At 40.0% G+C, this 17,944-nt stretch overlaps 1 protein-coding gene across 2 annotated transcripts in view; it reads left to right on the plus strand.

Annotated features, from left to right (window-relative positions):
* CPQ (carboxypeptidase Q) overlaps nt 1-17,944 on the plus strand; it is a 478,941-nt gene that overhangs the window by 296,155 nt on the left and 164,842 nt on the right. For both annotated transcript variants that reach the window (XM_032609957.1, XM_032609956.1), the window contains exon 6: nt 12,724-12,835. In XM_032609957.1, the coding sequence (XP_032465848.1) occupies nt 12,724-12,835 (112 nt within the window). The remainder of the gene's footprint in view (nt 1-12,723; nt 12,836-17,944) is intronic.

A 17,944-nucleotide genomic window follows, 5' to 3' on the forward strand; every position in this document is an offset into this window, starting at 1 on the left:
AAAGCCAAACTCTGCCATGAGTCATGGGGATGCGTACCTCGTCCCTTACCCAGGGGCAGCAGAGCTCTTTACATCAGTGCAGAATTCTGGGCATGGGCAAGTTTCTTGCCCTCCTGGAGACAGGTGTCAGTGCAGGGTGGGAGTGCAGTTTCTACCCTTTTTCCTGTAGCCGCCAACCTTTGCCTAGTACTGCCCTGCAGGGCAGTTTTCTGCCTCTCCCCCAGGGGGAGATGGCCTCGGCTTCGTATGAGAGAAGCGTCCCAGAAGTAGGTGTATTTGCTGCCTGCTCCCGACAGCACCCAGTCATATGTATCCCTGCACCACGAGGTGGGCTCTCTTAGGGCTTCTGCCCTGCTCTTTATTTCCTGTGAGCCCGTGATGGAAGTTTGTGGAAAAGATCTAGAAAATAGGTACCTAGAGCCCTTATGTGGGAGGTTCCCAGGGATTCTAAACTCTCATCTTAACACACACTCAACCCTTTAAGAATTTGTTAACATTTCAGTTGTCTTCATTCTTGCTTTTATGACTGAGGCCTCTCCCTCCTGTCGCTGCTAAAGGCAGCCAGTTCGTGTGTCCCACCTCTCCTTTGATGAGCACGTTATCCTCTGCAGTTCAGTTCCTCTGGTTGAATTACAATCTCAGATCTCTGATGGGCCTAAAAAAGTTATGATTTTCTAGATTATCCAGATTTCTCTTATTGTTAGGGTAGGGGCAGAATTCTCCTGTGGCTGTCTACACCCTAGGAGGAAGCTGACTGATTTTTCCTCTCCCTGCCACTACCCTCTCTATTCCCTTCCTCTGCCTTGTTTTTCTTCATAATACTTAAAACTACCATTACATTATATTTATTTATTGCCTGTCTCCCTCACCAGAATATAAATTCCATTAAGGCAGAATATTTGCTTGTTTTGTCCATTTCTGTATCTCTGGCACATAAGAGAAACTCAGTAGAAGCTGTTGAATAAATGCATGCATAAATGCCCAAGACCATGACATTTTCTCCTGGATCTTGTATTAGCTTGTTTTCATAAGAATGTACTTCTTCTGATGCTGTTCTCTTTCCCTTGTTCTGTGATATTTTTCATATGTCCCATTTCGATTGTGTTCTTATTTATCTTTTAATCAAGCAAATCTGTTTGCCTTCAGTATCTCCATATGCCCCAATAACAGCGAAGCGGGGGCTTGTCCTTGGGCTGCTCTCTGTCTACCTTTGATTTAGTGTATCTTTGCTCTCAGACCCACAGCTGGCCTGCAGGTGTTTCTGTGCTGCTGCCAGTCTGATTCTTCATCCTCGCAGGCTGTCATCCAGTGCATCTCTGCCCTACTGCAGAAGTTCCCCCCACCCCCAAGACCTGAGCCTTTGGTGGTCAGGGCTAATGTGTGCCTCACAGATAGCAAACTCTGTATTTCAGAGCATCGGTGTTCCCTTTCTGCCTTCCTATTTGTTTTGTTGTGGCTGCTCCTGGCTCTTGCTGTTGTTTGAATAATTTTTACTCTTTACTGCATTTGGAAGAGATGGTGGTGAGATGGAAGCTGGAGGGCAGGGGATTGGTCAGTGCTCTGCCTGCCTCGGGGAGCAGCGCATAAGGAGGGTAGATGAGGGGGCACCCCACTTCTCTGTTGGTTCTAGGCCATGTTATTGCTCTAAGGGCTGCACATCTGGCAGCAGAACCGGTGCATTCCCTTATCTTTTATAACGTGATCCTTTTTCATAAATCCTGGAGTTTACTGTGTCTCTGAGTTGTCTGTTTTTGTTTTGTTTGCTTAAATCAGATCCAAATATGTTACAAGTAATGTTCATCTCTGCCTGACCCTTTGTTATGTTTTTCTGGGTTATCCTTTGTGAGGCTGCATTAAAGCATGCTAGCCAGACATCCTGTTGAATGAGACCTCCTGCACTACAATTTTCGAGGTGTAGGTTGAAGCTTTTATGATTAGGAAAATTCAAGTTCGTTAAATATGCTACTGAATTAGAAGTAGCTTCTTGTCATCACCTAGTCTTTAAATCAGTTTATATTAAAATTACTACTATCCCATGGTAACCCCCAATATATTCTGGTTTTGTAAAAAAAAAAAAAAAAGTAAAACAAACTCTCTTCCATATCACTATGCCAAAGACCTCATCCTATGGGATATCATTTAGTTTCCTATCATCAAACCATTTCCATCTTTTCACTGTTAGTTTAAGGAATAATTCTGGATTAGAGAACAGAGATATTTCAGAAAACATAAAGAAATATAATTGTAAGACAACCTCAGTTATTCTGAAGGAAGCCTGAAGGTTAAAACAATAGCTGCCTTGATTTAATTACTCATGTGTTATCTGAGAAAAAGTTGATTAAAACAGATTTTGGCACTTTTTATCCATTGGAACTTTAACTTCATTGGGAAAATGGTCCTGAGGGTGGTGAGAATGTTGACTAATTGGCTTGTTCATCCCACATGGGATTACATCACTTTTTGAATCAGAATTTCCTGCTATTGCAACACATTTTTTTCTTTTGTTTTTTTTTCCTTAGAAACAATCCATTTGGGTTCATTACATGGCCATTTGTTAGTCTGGGGCATTGTACTTGTTTATGACTATAATGAAGTCGTAGTAAGCTGGGTCTGCCTGTATATACAGAGTCAGTGGGAGATCCTGCAGCTGCTCAGGGAACGAGGCAGTGCAAGGGGTCACCCTGATATTTTAAACCCAAAATCCTACTTTCCCGAAGTCCTGGGGCATTTTCCTGTTAATCATCAAGAAGATTTGTTCAACTTCAGTTTATTTATTTACTGTATGCTGTATGTAGACTCAATTTGTTGAGCTTGGTTTTTTTAAGCTTTTTTATGGAAGTGTAATATTCTCAGAGAACATGCACAAATCCTAAGTGTATAACAAGATGAACTTGTACCAACTGAGTGCACCTGTGTAACCAGTACCCAGAAAAAAGAACCTGACCAGCACCTGGTCAGGAAACAGAACATGACCAGCACCCAGCAGCTCGACTCGTGTCCTCGTCCTGTCACTCACTACCCCTCCTTACCATGGGTAACCACTCTCCTGTTTTGCTTGTTTTTCTATCTTACATAAATGGGATTATACACGATGTATTATTTCTTTCATTTTTCATTATGTTTATGAGATTCGTGTATTTATTGTGTATTGATTGTATCTGTTCATTTGCACGTCCGCGCAGCATTCCATTGGTCAATACAACACACTATTCATTCTGCTGTTGACAGGCATTTGAGTAGTTTCCTTTGCGGAGGAGATGGGCGTTATTATGAATACTCTCTGAACATTCTAGTACATCCCTTCTGGTGAAAGCATTCATATGCATCCCTTCCTGTTGGAGTGTAGCTGGGAGCGGAATTGCTGGGTCCTAGGGTGTGTGTATGTTCAGATTTAGTAGATAAGCCAGTCTTCCAGAGTGGTTGTAAGTATTTATACTCACACTTGATGTATGAGAGTTCCAGTTGCTCCACCTCCTCATCAATACTTTCTGTCTTTTTCATTTTAGCTATTCCAGTGGATATGTAGTGAATGTGGTTTAATTTATATTTCCTTGATGATAATGAACCTGAGCAACTTTTAATATGATTATTAGTAATTTGTATTGATATATCCTTTTTTTGTGAATTGTCTGTTCAAGTTTTTTGCCCATTTTTCTATCATTTGACTCTCTTTTTGTTACTGTTTCATGGAAGTTCTTTATATAATCTGGATATGGGACCTCTGTTGAAATATGTGTGGTAGCTTGAAGATGGCGGAAGAGTAAGACGCGGAGATCGCATTCCTCCCCACGGATACACCAGAAATACATCCACACGTGGAACAACTCCTACAGAACTCCTACTGAAGGCTGGCAGAAGACCTCAGACCTCCCAAAAGGCAAGAAACTCCCCACGTAACTGGGTAGGGCAAAAGAAAAAACAGAGACAAAAGAATAAGGACGGCACCTGCACCAGTGGGAGGGAGCTGTGAAGGAGGAAAAGTTTCCACACACTAGGAAGCCCCTCCGCGGGCGGAGACTGCGGGAGGCAGAGGGGGGAGTTTCGGCACCGCGGAGTAGTGCACAGCGACGGGTGCGGAGGGCAAAGCGGGGAGATTCCTGCACAGACGATCGGTGCCGACCGGCACTCACCAACCCGAGAGGCTTGTCTGCTCACCCGCCGGGGCAGGCGGGGCTGCGAGCTGAGGCTCGGGTTTTGGTTTTGGACGGAGCTCAGGGAGAGGACTGGGGTTGGCGGCTTGAACATAGCCTGAAGGGGTTAGTGCACCACGACTAGCCGGGAGGGAGTTCGGGGAAAAGCCTGCACCGGCCGAAGAGGCAAGAGACTTTTTCTTCCCTCTTTGTTTCCTGGTGCGCAAGGAGAGGGGTTTAAGAGCGCTGCTTAAAGGAACTCCAGAGACGGGCGCGAGCCGCGGCTAAAAGCGCGAACCCCCGAGACGGGCGCGAGCCGCGGCTGAGGGCGCGAGCCCCCGAGACGGGCGCGAGCCGCGGCTGAAAGCGCAAACCCCAGAGACGGGCGCGAGCCGCGGCTAAAACCGCGGACCCCAGAGACGGGCGGGAGACGCTAAGGCTGCTGCTGCCGCCACCAAGGGGCCTGTGTGCGAGCACAGGTCACTCTCCACACCCCTCTTCCGCGGAGCCTGTGCAGCCCGCCACTGCCAGGTTCCCGGGATCCAGGGACAACTTCCCCGGGAGTACGCACGGCGGGTCTCAGGCTGGTGCAACATCACGCCGGCCTCTGCCGCAACGTCACGCTGCCTCTGCAGCCGCAGGCCCGCCCCGCACGCAGTGCTCCTCCTTCCCCCATCCCCCAACCCCCGGCCTGAGTGAGCCGGAGCCCCCGAATCAGCGGCTCCTTTAACCCCGTCCTGTCTGAGCGAAAAAACAGACGCCCTCCAGCGACCTACACGCAGAGGCAGGGCCAAATCCAAAGCTGAGCTCCTGTGAGCTGTGAGAACAAAGAAGAGAAAGGGAAATCTCTCCCAGCAGCCACAGAAGCAGCGGATTAAAGCTCCACAATCAACTTGATATACCCTGCATCTGTGGAATACCTGAATAGACAAGGAATGATCCCAAATTGAAGAGGTGGAATTTAGGAGCGAGATCTATGATTTTTTTCCCTTTTCCTCTTTTTGTGAATGTGTACGTGTATGCTTCTGTGTGAGATCCTATCTGTATACTCTTGCTTCCACCATTTGTCCTAGGGCTCTATCCGTCCATGACTTTTTTTTAAAAAATTCTTTTTCTTAATAATTAAGTTTAATTGTAATAACTTTATTATACTTTACCTTCGTTCTTTCTTTCTTTCCTTCCTTCCTTCCCTCCTTTAGACAACGAATCACCCCAAATTGAGGAGGTGGTCTCAGGGAGCAGGATTTATGATTTTTCCCCCTTTACCTCTTTTTGTGAAGGTGTATGTGTATGCTTCTGTGTAAGATTTTCTCTGTATAGCTTTGCTTCCAACATTTGTCCTAAGGTTCTATCCGTCCCTTTTTTTTTTTTTTCTAAATATTTTTTAATTCAATAACTATATTATACTTTATTTTATTTTTACTGTTTCATCTTTCTTTCTGTCTTTTTTCCTTCTTTCCCTCCTTCCTTCCTTCCTCCCTCCCTCCTTTCTTTCCTTCTTTGCTTCTTTCTTCCTTCCTTCCTTTCCTCCTTTCCTTCTTTCTTTACTCATACTTCTACTAATTCTCCCTACTTTTTCTCCCTTTTATTCTGAGCTGTGTGGATGAAAGGCTCTTGGTGCTCCAGCCAGGAGTCAGGGCTCTGCCTCTGAGGTAGGAGAGCCAACTTCAGGACACTGGTCAACAAGAGACCTCCCAGCTCCACATAATATTAAACGGTAGAAATATCCCAGAGACCTCCATCTTAACACCAGCACCCAGCTTCACTCAACGACCAGCAAGCCACAGTGCTGGACAACCTATGCCAAACAACTAGCAAAACAGGAACACAACCCCACCCATTAGCAGAGAGGCTGCCTAAAATCATAATAAGGCCACAGACACCCCAAAACACACCACCAGACGTGAACCTGCCCACTAGAGAGACAAGATCCAGCCTCATCCAGCACAACACAGGCACTAGTCCCCTCCACCAGGAAGCCTACACAACCCACTGAAACAACCTTAGCCACTGGAGACAGACATAAAAAACAACGGGAACTACGAAAGTGCAGCCTGCAAAAAGGAGACCCCAAACACAGTAAGATAAGCAAAATGAGAAGACAGAAAAACACACAGCAGATGAAGGAGCAAGATAAAAACCCACCAGACCTAACAAATGAAGAGGAAATAGGCAATCTACCTGAAAAAGAATTCAGAATAATGATAGTAAGGATGATCCGAAATCTTGGAAGTAGAATGGACAAAATGCAAGAAACAGTTAACAAGGACCTACAAGAACTAAAGACGAAACAAGCAACGATGAACAATGCAATAAATGAAATTAAAATCACTCTAGATAGGATCAATAGCAGAATAACTGAGGCAGAAGAACGGATAAGTGACCTGGAAGATAAAGTAGTGGAAATAACTACTGCAGAGCAGAATAAAGAAAAAAGAATGAAAAGAACTGAGGACAGTCTCAGAGACCTCTGGGACAACATGAAACGCACCAACATTCGAATTATAGGGGTTCCAGAAGAAGAAGAAAGGAAGAAAGGGACTGAGAAAATATTTGAAGAGATTATAGTTGAAAACTTCCCTAATATGGGAAAGGAAATAGTTAATCAAGTCCAGGAAGCACAGAGGGTCCCATACAGGATAAATACAAGGAGAAACACGCCAAGACACATATTAATCAAACTGTCAAAAATTAAATACAAAGAAAGCATATTAAAAGCAGCAAGGGAAAAACAACAAATAACACACAAGGGAATCCCCATAAGGTTAACAGCTGATCTCTCAGCAGAAACCCTACAAGCCAGAAGGGAGTGGCAGGACATACTGAAAGTGATGAAGGAGAATAGCCTGCAACCAAGACTACTCTACCCAGCAAGGATCTCATTCACATTTGATGGAGAAATTAAAACCTTTACAGACAAGCAAAAGCTGAGAGAGTTCAGCACCACCAAACCAGCTTTACAACAAATGCTAAAGGAACTTCTCTAGACACGAAACACAAGAGAAGGAAATGACCTATAGTAGCGAACCCAAAACAATATATAAAATGGAAATAGGAACATACATATCGATAATTACCTTAAATGTAAATGGACTAAATGCTCCCACCAAAAGACACAGATTGGCTGAATGGATACAAAAACAAGACCCTTATATATGCTGTCTACAAGAGACCCACTTCAGAACTAGAGACACATACAGACTGAAAGTAAGGGGATGGAAAAAGATATTCCATGCAAATGGAAACCAAAAGAAAGCTGGAGTAGCAATTCTCATATCAGACAAAATAGACTTTAAAATAAGGACTATTAAAAGGGACAAAGAAGGACACTACATAATGATCAAGGGATCGATCCAAGAAGAAGATATAATAATTGTAAATATTTATGCACCCAACATAGGAGCACCTCAATACATAAGGCAAATACTAACAACCATAAAAGGGGAGATCAACAGTAACACATTCATAGTAGGGGACTTTAACACCCCACTTTCACCCATGGACAGATCATCCAAAATGAAAATAAATAAGGAAACACAAGCTTTAAATGATACATTAAACAAGATGGACTTAATTGATATTTATAGGACACTCCATCCAAAAACAACAGAATACACATTTTTCTCAAGTGCTCATGGAACATTCTCCAGGATAGATCATATCTTGGGTCACAAATCAAGCCTTGGTAAATTTAAGAAAACTGAAATTGTATCAAGTATCTTTTCCGACCACAACGCCATGAGACTAGATATCAATTACAGGAAAAGATCTTTAAAAAATACAAACACATGGAGGCTAAACAATACACTACTTAATAATGAAGTGATCACTGAAGAAATCAAAGAGGAAATCAAAAAATACCTAGAAACAAATGACAATGGAGACACAACGACCCAAAACCTATGGGATGCAGCAAAAGCAGTTCTAAGGGGGAAGTTTATAGCAATACAAGCCCACCTTAAGAAGCAGGAAACATGTCGAATAAACAACCTAACCTTGCACCTCAAGCAATTAGAGAAAGAAGAACAAAAAAACCCCAAAGCTAGCAGAAGGAAAGAAATCATAAAAATCAGATCAGAAATAAATGAAAAAGAAATGAAGGAAACAATAGCAAAGATCAATAAAACTAAAAGCTGGTTCTTTGAGAAGATAAACAAAATAGATAAACCACTAGCCAGACTCATCAAGAAAAAAAGGGAGAAGACTCAAATCAATAGAATTAGAAATGAAAAAGGAGAAGTAACAACTGACACTGCAGAAATAAAAAAAATCATGAGAGATTACTACAAGCAACTCTATGCCAATAAAATGGACAATCTGGAAGAAATGGACAAATTCTTAGAAATGCACAACCTGCCAAGACTGAATCAGGAAGAAATAGAAAATATGAACAGACCAATCACAAGCACTGAAATTGAAACTGTGATTAAAAACCTTCCAACAAACAAAAGCCCAGGACCAGATGGCTTCACAGGTGAATTCTATCAAACGTTTAGAGAAGAGCTAACACCTATCCTTCTCAAACTCTTCCAAAATATAGCAGAGGGAGGAACACTCCCAAATTCCTTCTACGAAGCCACCATCACCTTGATACCAAAACCAGACAAGGATGTCACAAAGAAAGAAAACTACAGGCCAATATCACTGATGAACATAGATGCAAAAATCCTCAACAAAATACTAGCAAACAGAATCCAACAGCACATTAAAAGGATCATACACCATGATCAAGTGGGGTTTATTCCAGGAATGCAAGGATTCTTCAATATACGCAAATCTATCAATGTGATAAACTATATTAACAAATTGAAGGAGAAAAACCATATGATCATCTCAATAGATGCAGAGAAAGCTTTCGACAAAATTCAACACCCATTTATGATAAAAACCCTCCAGAAAGTAGGCATAGAGGGAACTTTCCTAAACATAATAAAAGCCATATATGACAAGCCCACAGCAAACATCATCCTCAATGGTGAAAAACTGAAAGCATTTCCACTAAGATCAGGAACAAGACAAGGTTGCCCACTCTCACCACTCTTATTCAACATAGTTTTGGAAGTTTTAGCCACAGCAATCAGAGAAGAAAAGGAAATAAAAGGAATCCAAATCGGAAAAGAAGAAGTAAAGCTGTCACTGTTTGCAGATGACATGATACTATACATAGAGAATCCTAAAGATGCTACCAGAAAACTACTAGAGCTAATCAATGAATTTGGTAAAGTAGCAGGATACAAAATTAATGCACAGAAATCTCTGGCATTCCTATATACTAATGATGAAAAATCTGAAAGTGAAATCAAGAAAACACTCCCATTTACCATTGCAACAAAAAGAATAAAATATCTAGGAATAAACCTACCTAAGGAGACGAAAGACCTGTATGCAGAAAATTATAAGACACTGATGAAAGAAATTAAAGATGATACAAATAGATGGAGAGATATACCATGTTCTTGGATGGGAAGAATCAACATTGTGAAAATGACTCTACTACCCAAAGCAATCTACAGATTCAATGCAATCCCTATCAAACTACCACTGGCATTTTTCACAGAACTAGAACAAAAAATTTCGCAATTTGTATGGAAACACAAAAGACCCCGAATAGCCAAAGCAATCTTGAGAACGAAAAAAGGAGCTGGAGGAATAAGGCTCCCTGACTTCAGACTATATTACAAAGCAACAGTAATCAAGACAGTATGGTACTGGCACAAAAACAGAAAGATAGATCAGTGGAACAGGATAGAAAGCCCAGAGATAAGCCCACGCACATATGGACACCTTATCTTTGATAAAGGAGGCAGGAATGTACAGTGGAGAAAGGACAGCCTCTTCAATAAATGGTGCTGGGAAAACTGGACAGGTACATGTAAAAGTATGAGATTAGATCACTCCCTAACACCATACACAAAAATAAGCTCAAAATGGATTAAAGACCTAAATGTAAGGCCAGAAACTATCAAACTCTTAGAAGAAAACATAGGAAGAACACTCTATGACATAAATCACAGCAAGATCCTTTCTGACCCACCTCCTAGAGTAATGGAAATAAAAACAAAAATAAACAAATGGGACCTAATGAAACTTCAAAGCTTTTGCACAGCAAAGGAAACCATAACCAAGACCAAAAGACAACCCTCAGAATGGGAGAAAACATTTGCAAATGAAGCAACTGACAAAGGATTAATCTCCAAAATTTACAAGCAGCTCATGCAGCTCAATAACAAAAAAACAAACAACCCCATCCAAAAATGGGCAGAAGACCTAAATAGACATTTCTCCAAAGAAGATATACAGAATGCCAACAAACACATGAAAGAATGCTCAACATCATTAATCGTTAGAGAAATGCAAATCAAAACTACAATGAGATATCATCTCACACCAGTCAGAATGGCCATCATCAAAAAATCTAGAAACAATAAATGCTGGAGAGGGTGTGGAGAAAAGGGGACACTCTTGCACTGCTGGTGGGAATGTGAATTGGTTCAGCCACTGTGGAGAACAGTATGGAGGTTCCTTAAAAAACTACAAATAGAATTACCATATGACCCAGCAATCCCACTACTTGGCATATACCCTGAGAAAACCAAAATTCAAAAAGAGTCATGTACCAAAATGTTCATTGCAGCTCTATTTACAATAGCCCGGAGATGGAAAGAACCTAAGCGCCCATCATCGGATGAATGGATAAAGAAGATGTGGCACATATACACAATGGAATATTACTCAGCCTTAAAAAGAAATGAAATTGAGCTATTTGTAATGAGATGGATAGACCTAGAGTCTGTCATACAGAGTGAAGTAAGTCAGAAAGAAAAAGACAAATACCGTATGCTAACACATATATATGGAATTTAAGGGAAAAAAATGTCATGAAGAACCTAGGGGTAAGATAGGAATAAAGACGCAGACCTACTGGAGAACGGACTTGAGGGTATGGGGAGGGGGAGGGGTGAGTTTTGACAGGGCCAGAGAGAGTCATGGACATATACACATTAACAAACGTAGTAAGGTAGATAGCTGGGGGGAAGCAGCCGCAAGGCACAGGGATATTAGCTCGGTGCTTTGTGACAGCCTGGAAGGGTGGGATGGGGAGAGTGGGAGGGAGGGAGACGCAAGAGGGAAGACATATGGGAACATATGTATATGTACAGCTGATTCACTTTGTTATAAAGCAGAAACTAACACACCATTGTAAAGCAATTATACCCCAATAAAGATGTTTAAAAAAAAAAAAAAAGAAATATGTGTGGTAAATATTTTCTCCTCTGTGGATTGCCTTTTCATTCCTGTAATGGAGTCTTTTGATGAACAAATATTCCTAATATTTTTAAAGTCCAATTTATTATTTTTTCTTGTATGGTTTGCACTTTTTTGTCCAGTTTAAGAAATCTTTGCCTACTCTAAGTTGACAAAGCTGTTCTATGCTTTCCTCTAATATCTTTATTTAAATTTGTAATTCATCTGACTTGACATTCATATACTACATGATCTAGAGATCAAGATACATACTTGCCATGTGGATATCCTATTAACCTAGCGTCATTTTACTTGGTTTTTAACTTGTTTAAAATATGTCCATACATGGGGAGGGGAAAAGGGTAAGCTGAGACGAAGTGAGAGAGTGGCATTGATATATATACACTACCAAATGTCAAATAGATGGCTAGTGGGAAGCAGCTGCATAGCACAGGGAGACCAGCTCGGTGCTTTGTGACCACCTAGATGGGTGGGATAGGGAGGGTGGGAGGGAGACGCAAGAGGGAGGGGATATGGGGCTATATGTATACGTATAGCTGATTCACTTTGTTATACAGCAGCAACTAACACAACAATGTAAAGCAATTATACTCCAATAAAGATGTTAAAAAAATAAAAATTAAAACAGAACAAAACAAAAAATAAATAAATAAAATAAAATATGTCCATAAAATTTAGTTTCACTGAAATATTTTTTATATTTTCCTGGAGAGAATTACTAATGATTCTTGAAAAAAATTTAAACCTATGGTGATGTAAAATTTATAATATAATCAACAGATTTATTTAACACATAAATTGAGATATTTCTTAAAGTTTCTTCTGTTTAATTAGACTCTAGTTTGTAACTCCAGCATACTTATTTATTCAACACCAGAGTGATTCATAATGCACAAAGCACAATAATTAAAAATAGATAAATTATTCTCACTTTTTCATTTGAATTCAATTCAACACATGTTTATTATTTGTCTGCTAGAATTTGGGACAGTTGAGAACATGGTTGAAGTTTTGAGCTCCATTTTTATGTCATTTAGGTTTTAAGCCATATAATAAAGTTGTCAAACATCTGTCAGTAATAAACCATTTTTCTTTAGTATTCAAAATTATATTAATAAAGAGAAGTACAAGGTGAGAAGTTTTATTACTATTAAGATGACCTTACACCGCTATACCAAGTTTTCCACTAGTAATGACACACATATTTTAAAAAGTAAAAATAGAAAATATAAAAGTTTCATTTATATATTTGGAATGCCTATGACTGCTTCTTCTTTGATGTCATTTCTGCTCAGTTTTATTTTTTTTTCTCTTTTTATTATTCTAGGTTGTACTGGTCAGTGGACATCTGGACAGCTGGGATGTTGGGCAGGGTGCGATGGATGATGGTGGAGGAGCCTTTATATCATGGGAAGCACTCTCGCTTATTAAAGATCTTGGTGAGTATTTAGTAAGTCGTTAACCAACATGTGAGAGTGTCAGTGGTGACATGTTTAACTCAATACACAGAATGCTCAACAGATTAGTTATTATGCCATGTTTAAAGATCCTCCTGAGGTCTGTATGTTTTTTGTCAGTTGATTCCCAGAAAAAAACTAATTTGTCCCCTTAAAGAAAGAAATTTTTATTCAAGTGTCCACCAGACAGCCAAAGGATCAAATATGATCAGCCACGGGGGAAAATGAACAAGCAAATAAAACTGTAGCAAATGCAACTACATCAGCTAGAGATTATGTAAGGAAAGCATAACCAAGTGGAAGGAAAAATCAGCAGCTCCCCCACTTCCTTTTCCTTGTTTGTCTTTAAAGACATCATCAGGCTGTTAGGATAGCTTTACTGCAGTCGTCTGTCCATGATAGAAGTCAAGGAGCCAAAGTAGGCCTGAAGGAATGGTGCTTTTGGCCACAATAAGGAATCTAGGATGAAAAATTGGACCTTCCAGGTTAACCTAGACATGGGACAGGCATCAAAAGGAAAGACTAATTGTGAAAACAGTGTATTTTGATGACCCTATTTACAAACAAAAAACATACATTTCCTCTTTGTGTGCTGGTCAAAAGGTGGATTTTGAGCGAGGTTAGAAATAATGAAACAGTCTGAAATGAGACTTCCGTGTCTGAATCAGACCAGTGGTGGTTTTGAAAATGCCTCATGTGCAGAACGTTTTATATTGTAACTGTGGAGTAACCTTGGTTTCAGATGTAGTAAAGGTCAGAACATGCCTTTTGGTGAAGGTGTTCCATTGCTTACTTAAGTATACATGTGTTTAAATTCATGCTTTTCCTCTGGCTTTTAATGAACCCCTCTAATCCTAAGTCAGCCCATTAAATAATTGTTCATCTTAACTAGACTGCTGACATTGTCTTGGTCGAGGCAAATATTTAGTGTATCATTTTGCTTTATGTCTTACTTGTGTTTTAAAAATGGAGAAATGGGAAGGTGATTGTGCATGTTTTTAACTTCTGAAGAGGCCGGTGTCTCTCAACCTTGGCATTATTGACACTTGGGGCCGGATAATTCTTTGTTGTGAGGTGGGTCCCGTACATTGTAGAATGTTTAGCTGCACCCCTGGCCTCTACCTACTAGATGCCAGTAACACCTTTCTCCCCTAGCCCCTAAGCTGTGACAACCAAAAATGTCTCCAGACATTGCCAAATGTCTCCGGCAGGTTGTGGGCAGAAAGGGTGGCACGTAAAATTGACCCACTAAAAGAAGCTATTAAAAATTTTCTAGGAGACCTGAATACAGGGTCGTTTTTTAAAAAATGAAACAAACTAATTGGAAAACTTACATTGTGTATACTTATACTTTTAGCATCATTACCATACTGAGCAGCTACTATGTGAAAGCATTTTGTAAAAGTTGGGCATACAGAGAGGTTTAAAGTATGTCCTCTGTTCTTAAGACCCTTAGAACATAGTTGAAGACATACATATGCACCTACACACATAGTTATCAATAAAGATGTAATGTCAAGTCTGCTTTTAGAATTGGGTAAGGTTTGAGAGAGATAAATTGCCCAGCAAATAATATCGAAAAACACTCATTCCTTCCGAGGAGATCTGGGAGACTCCATATGTGAATGCTCTCCTCTTCTAACCTTAAAAAAAATATCCCCTTGGCTATCTGTTCTCTCTGTCCTTAACTTCATTCCAGAATGAAGTGGGTTCTAGAGACAAGGCAGGCAAATATCCAACAGTTTCCTCTTTACAGGGCACAGATATTTATTTTAGAAGTTAATTTTATTCCCAGGTGTTCCAACCAGCTTGACAGGAGGCAGAGTGGAGTGTAAAAAGAGACCTGGACCCACCTCAATTAGATTTTTAGGTCCCTCTGTGCCACAAACTACTTTTTTGGCCTCGGGCAGGTCATTTGAACTCTCTGGACTTCGTTTTCTTCACCTCTGTTCAACTGTTAGCTTCCAGAGTATTTTTATCTGCTCTAGATTGGCATAAAAATTGTGTCTCCTCTACGCTTTGAATCTTACTTCTTTAGTACTCAGCATGGGACCCTAAATCACTGTTAATTGAGTTGAATTCAATTGCATGAATAAATGTCAAACACCATGCAAAGGTGAATTGAGTATCTTTCTCCAGCTCTGAAAGTATACTGACTTCAGTTGCCTTTGGTAGCTAGTAATCAGTCTCGTTCAATTCAGGACTTAACTCTCCTATAGATTTCTGAACACCTATGTAAACACATGAATTCAACTCTAAAATAAAGACTAATATTTCTTTTGAGTAGGTGTTAAGAGGCAGCATGGCATACTGTTAAAAAAACACTCTGGAGCCAGAGTGTGTGGGTCTATCTCATAAGGTAGCTCTGAAAATTAAATAATCTATTCACATAATATACTTCAAACAGTACCTAACCCAACCCAGATACACAATAAATTTTAACTTTTATTATTTAATAAGCATGATCTGACAGTACCATATTTTTTTAAACCCCACACCAGCTTTGCCTCCTAACTTAATATGTTAATTGTACTGATGTAACTCTAGGGCCAGCTGCTATTGTATCCCTAAATATCCTTTCCCTTTACTATTTAAGTCACCATCTCTTGTATGATGGAAATCCACTGACCCCTTCACCATTTTCTACTTTCATACTAAATTTTCAAGAGTCTAAATTTCTCCTGGCCACTTCCTGCTTAAGTTGAATGCCTAGAATCCGTGCTATACCTCATATCCTATGATTGCACCCACTGAGTCTTACTCTTTAATTTTAAAATTAAAATTAGATTGTGGATTTCTGTTTGTAGATTGTCTATGTCTTTTAATATGAAGAACTATGTCTAACGTGTCACATATGCCTTCTAGATGAAAATTAACGATATACTTGAATAAGAAACAGCACTTTGGGCTAGAGGCCAAGAAATGGGTTCATAATTATATTACTTAATTACATTGACCCCCCAAACTGTTTAGTTGGTAAAATATGAAAGCTCTATGGCAATCTCTTTTTCCAAGAAAAGTGAGATTCCTTCTGGCTGCTATTCCTTGGACAATATGTCATGCAGAATGCATGTCAAAGTCCCTCAGTGGGGCTTGTTAATTTGAAGTGTTGGTCCAGTGGAACTTTCTGATATTTAGAAATATTGTTCGAAGATTCATCCTTCATGTCTCTTCTCCTTTATTCACTTCTTTCACTACTTTTATAGATTCACTCTTTTGCCCAAGCCATCAGCTAAAACCATATTCAGTTAATCTAACAGAAGAGATATTTGTGCTTTGCAAATATAACCAGTCATTCCTGAGTAACTGTCAACAGAAGGCTATTTGCTGTGAAATGCCATTGAATACTTTTTTGTGTTTGTGGTTTACTGGACTTGAAAGTGTTTATTGGAAATGTCATTTCCTGGAATGTTCTGGTGTCAGTGGACAAAGCCTATGGCCAAAGATCTTATGCTTCAAAATGTTCATTTGGCCCTTGAATAATAAACCACCATCCATCCCCAAATTCTTCCAACTTTACCATTTTCCATGAAGTTAGAATTTTTAAGTTTTCAGGCCTAAACAAACGGGAAAAGTAATTAACAGTACTACCTGGTTGTTGAAATGTTGGATATGTGTGAAACATCTTTTTAGAGAAATTTGACTGATTTTTATACAGCTTTAAGTCTGTGTGTTAGAAAAATATTTTATTTGTATATTTCTTCACTCATTCACTCAACAAATATTTACTGTGTACTGATTGCATGTCAGTTGCCAGATACCTTGTAACAAAGAGGAATGAGACTGGTCCTTGAAGTCTTAGAAGTAGGAGAGACATTTAATTCAAAAATTGCAATGAAATTGTTGTAAGCTCTTTAATTGAAATATGTGCAAATTACTTCGGGCACCTGGTAAAGGGAGAGACCAGCATGGCTTGGCTGGGTCAGGGCGCCTTCACAAAAGTGATATTTGAGCTTTCTTTTATAAAGATAAATAGAATTTCCTGAAGCAAAAGGGGCACAATGAAGAATTCCCAGCAGATTATAGAGCTTCCAGTCCTGTGTGTCATTAAAAATGAGGAGAAAACTGTTGACAGTAACAGTCATGGGATTGGGGGGGAAGAGAGGGTTTGCGGAATTGCAGGAGATACTCTTTTTACCTGATATATAATATTAGATTTTTGTGTAGTAAGCATGTATTACTTTAGTAATTAAGAAAAAACTCTCAAAAGCCAAAAAAAAAAAAAAAATTCTTGGTCTTGCCATCACCATAAACACTCTGTTAACAGGAACTACAGAGCCAGAGGTAGGAAGTAGGAAGAGTCATGCAGGAGTCACCAATGCCCAGAAGTACACCAGGCAACACAACCAAATGCGTGCTAAGGCTTTGGTGGAGTTAGAGCTTTATGTAGCCATTTCTAATGCACTGGGTTCCCTGTCAGAGGTGGGGATCCATCCAGGAAGAGGGTTTTCTTCTCCCAGGCCCTGGTCAAGCCTCCCTTGGAAATGTCTCAGGAAGTCCAATCCAGAATAACTGAGTGAGGGAAATGAAGAACTTCTAAGAAATAGAAACCTAACGAATAGAGATAGAGCATGAAGCCAACTTGGGACTAGCCCAGATCTAGAAAGGAGGTTCCATTAGAAAGGACCTCCTCTTATGGTCAAATAAGTTTGGGAAACTCTCTCTTGGTAATTTTTTTTTTTTAACATCTTTATTGGAGTATAATTGCTTTACAATGGTGTGTTAGTTTCTGCTTTATAGCAAAGTGAATCAGTTATACATATACATATGTTCCCATATCTCTTCCCTCTTGCATCTCCCTCCCTCCCACCCTCCCTATCCCACCCCTCTAGGTGGTCACAAACCACCTAGCTGATCTCCCTGTGCTATGCGGCTGCTTCCCACTAGCTATCTATTTTACGTTTGGTAGTGTACATATGTCCATGCCACTCTCTCACTTTGTCCCAGCTTCCCCTTCCCCCTCCCCATATCCTCAAGTCCATGCTCTAGTAGGTCTGTGTCTTTATTCCCATCTTACCCCTAGGTACTTCATGACCTTTATTTTTTTTTTCTTAGATTCCGTATATATGTGTTAGCATACGGTATTTGTTT

This window comes from Phocoena sinus, chromosome 17 (genome assembly GCF_008692025.1).
Source record: "Phocoena sinus isolate mPhoSin1 chromosome 17, mPhoSin1.pri, whole genome shotgun sequence".
NCBI lineage: Eukaryota > Metazoa > Chordata > Mammalia > Artiodactyla > Phocoenidae > Phocoena > Phocoena sinus.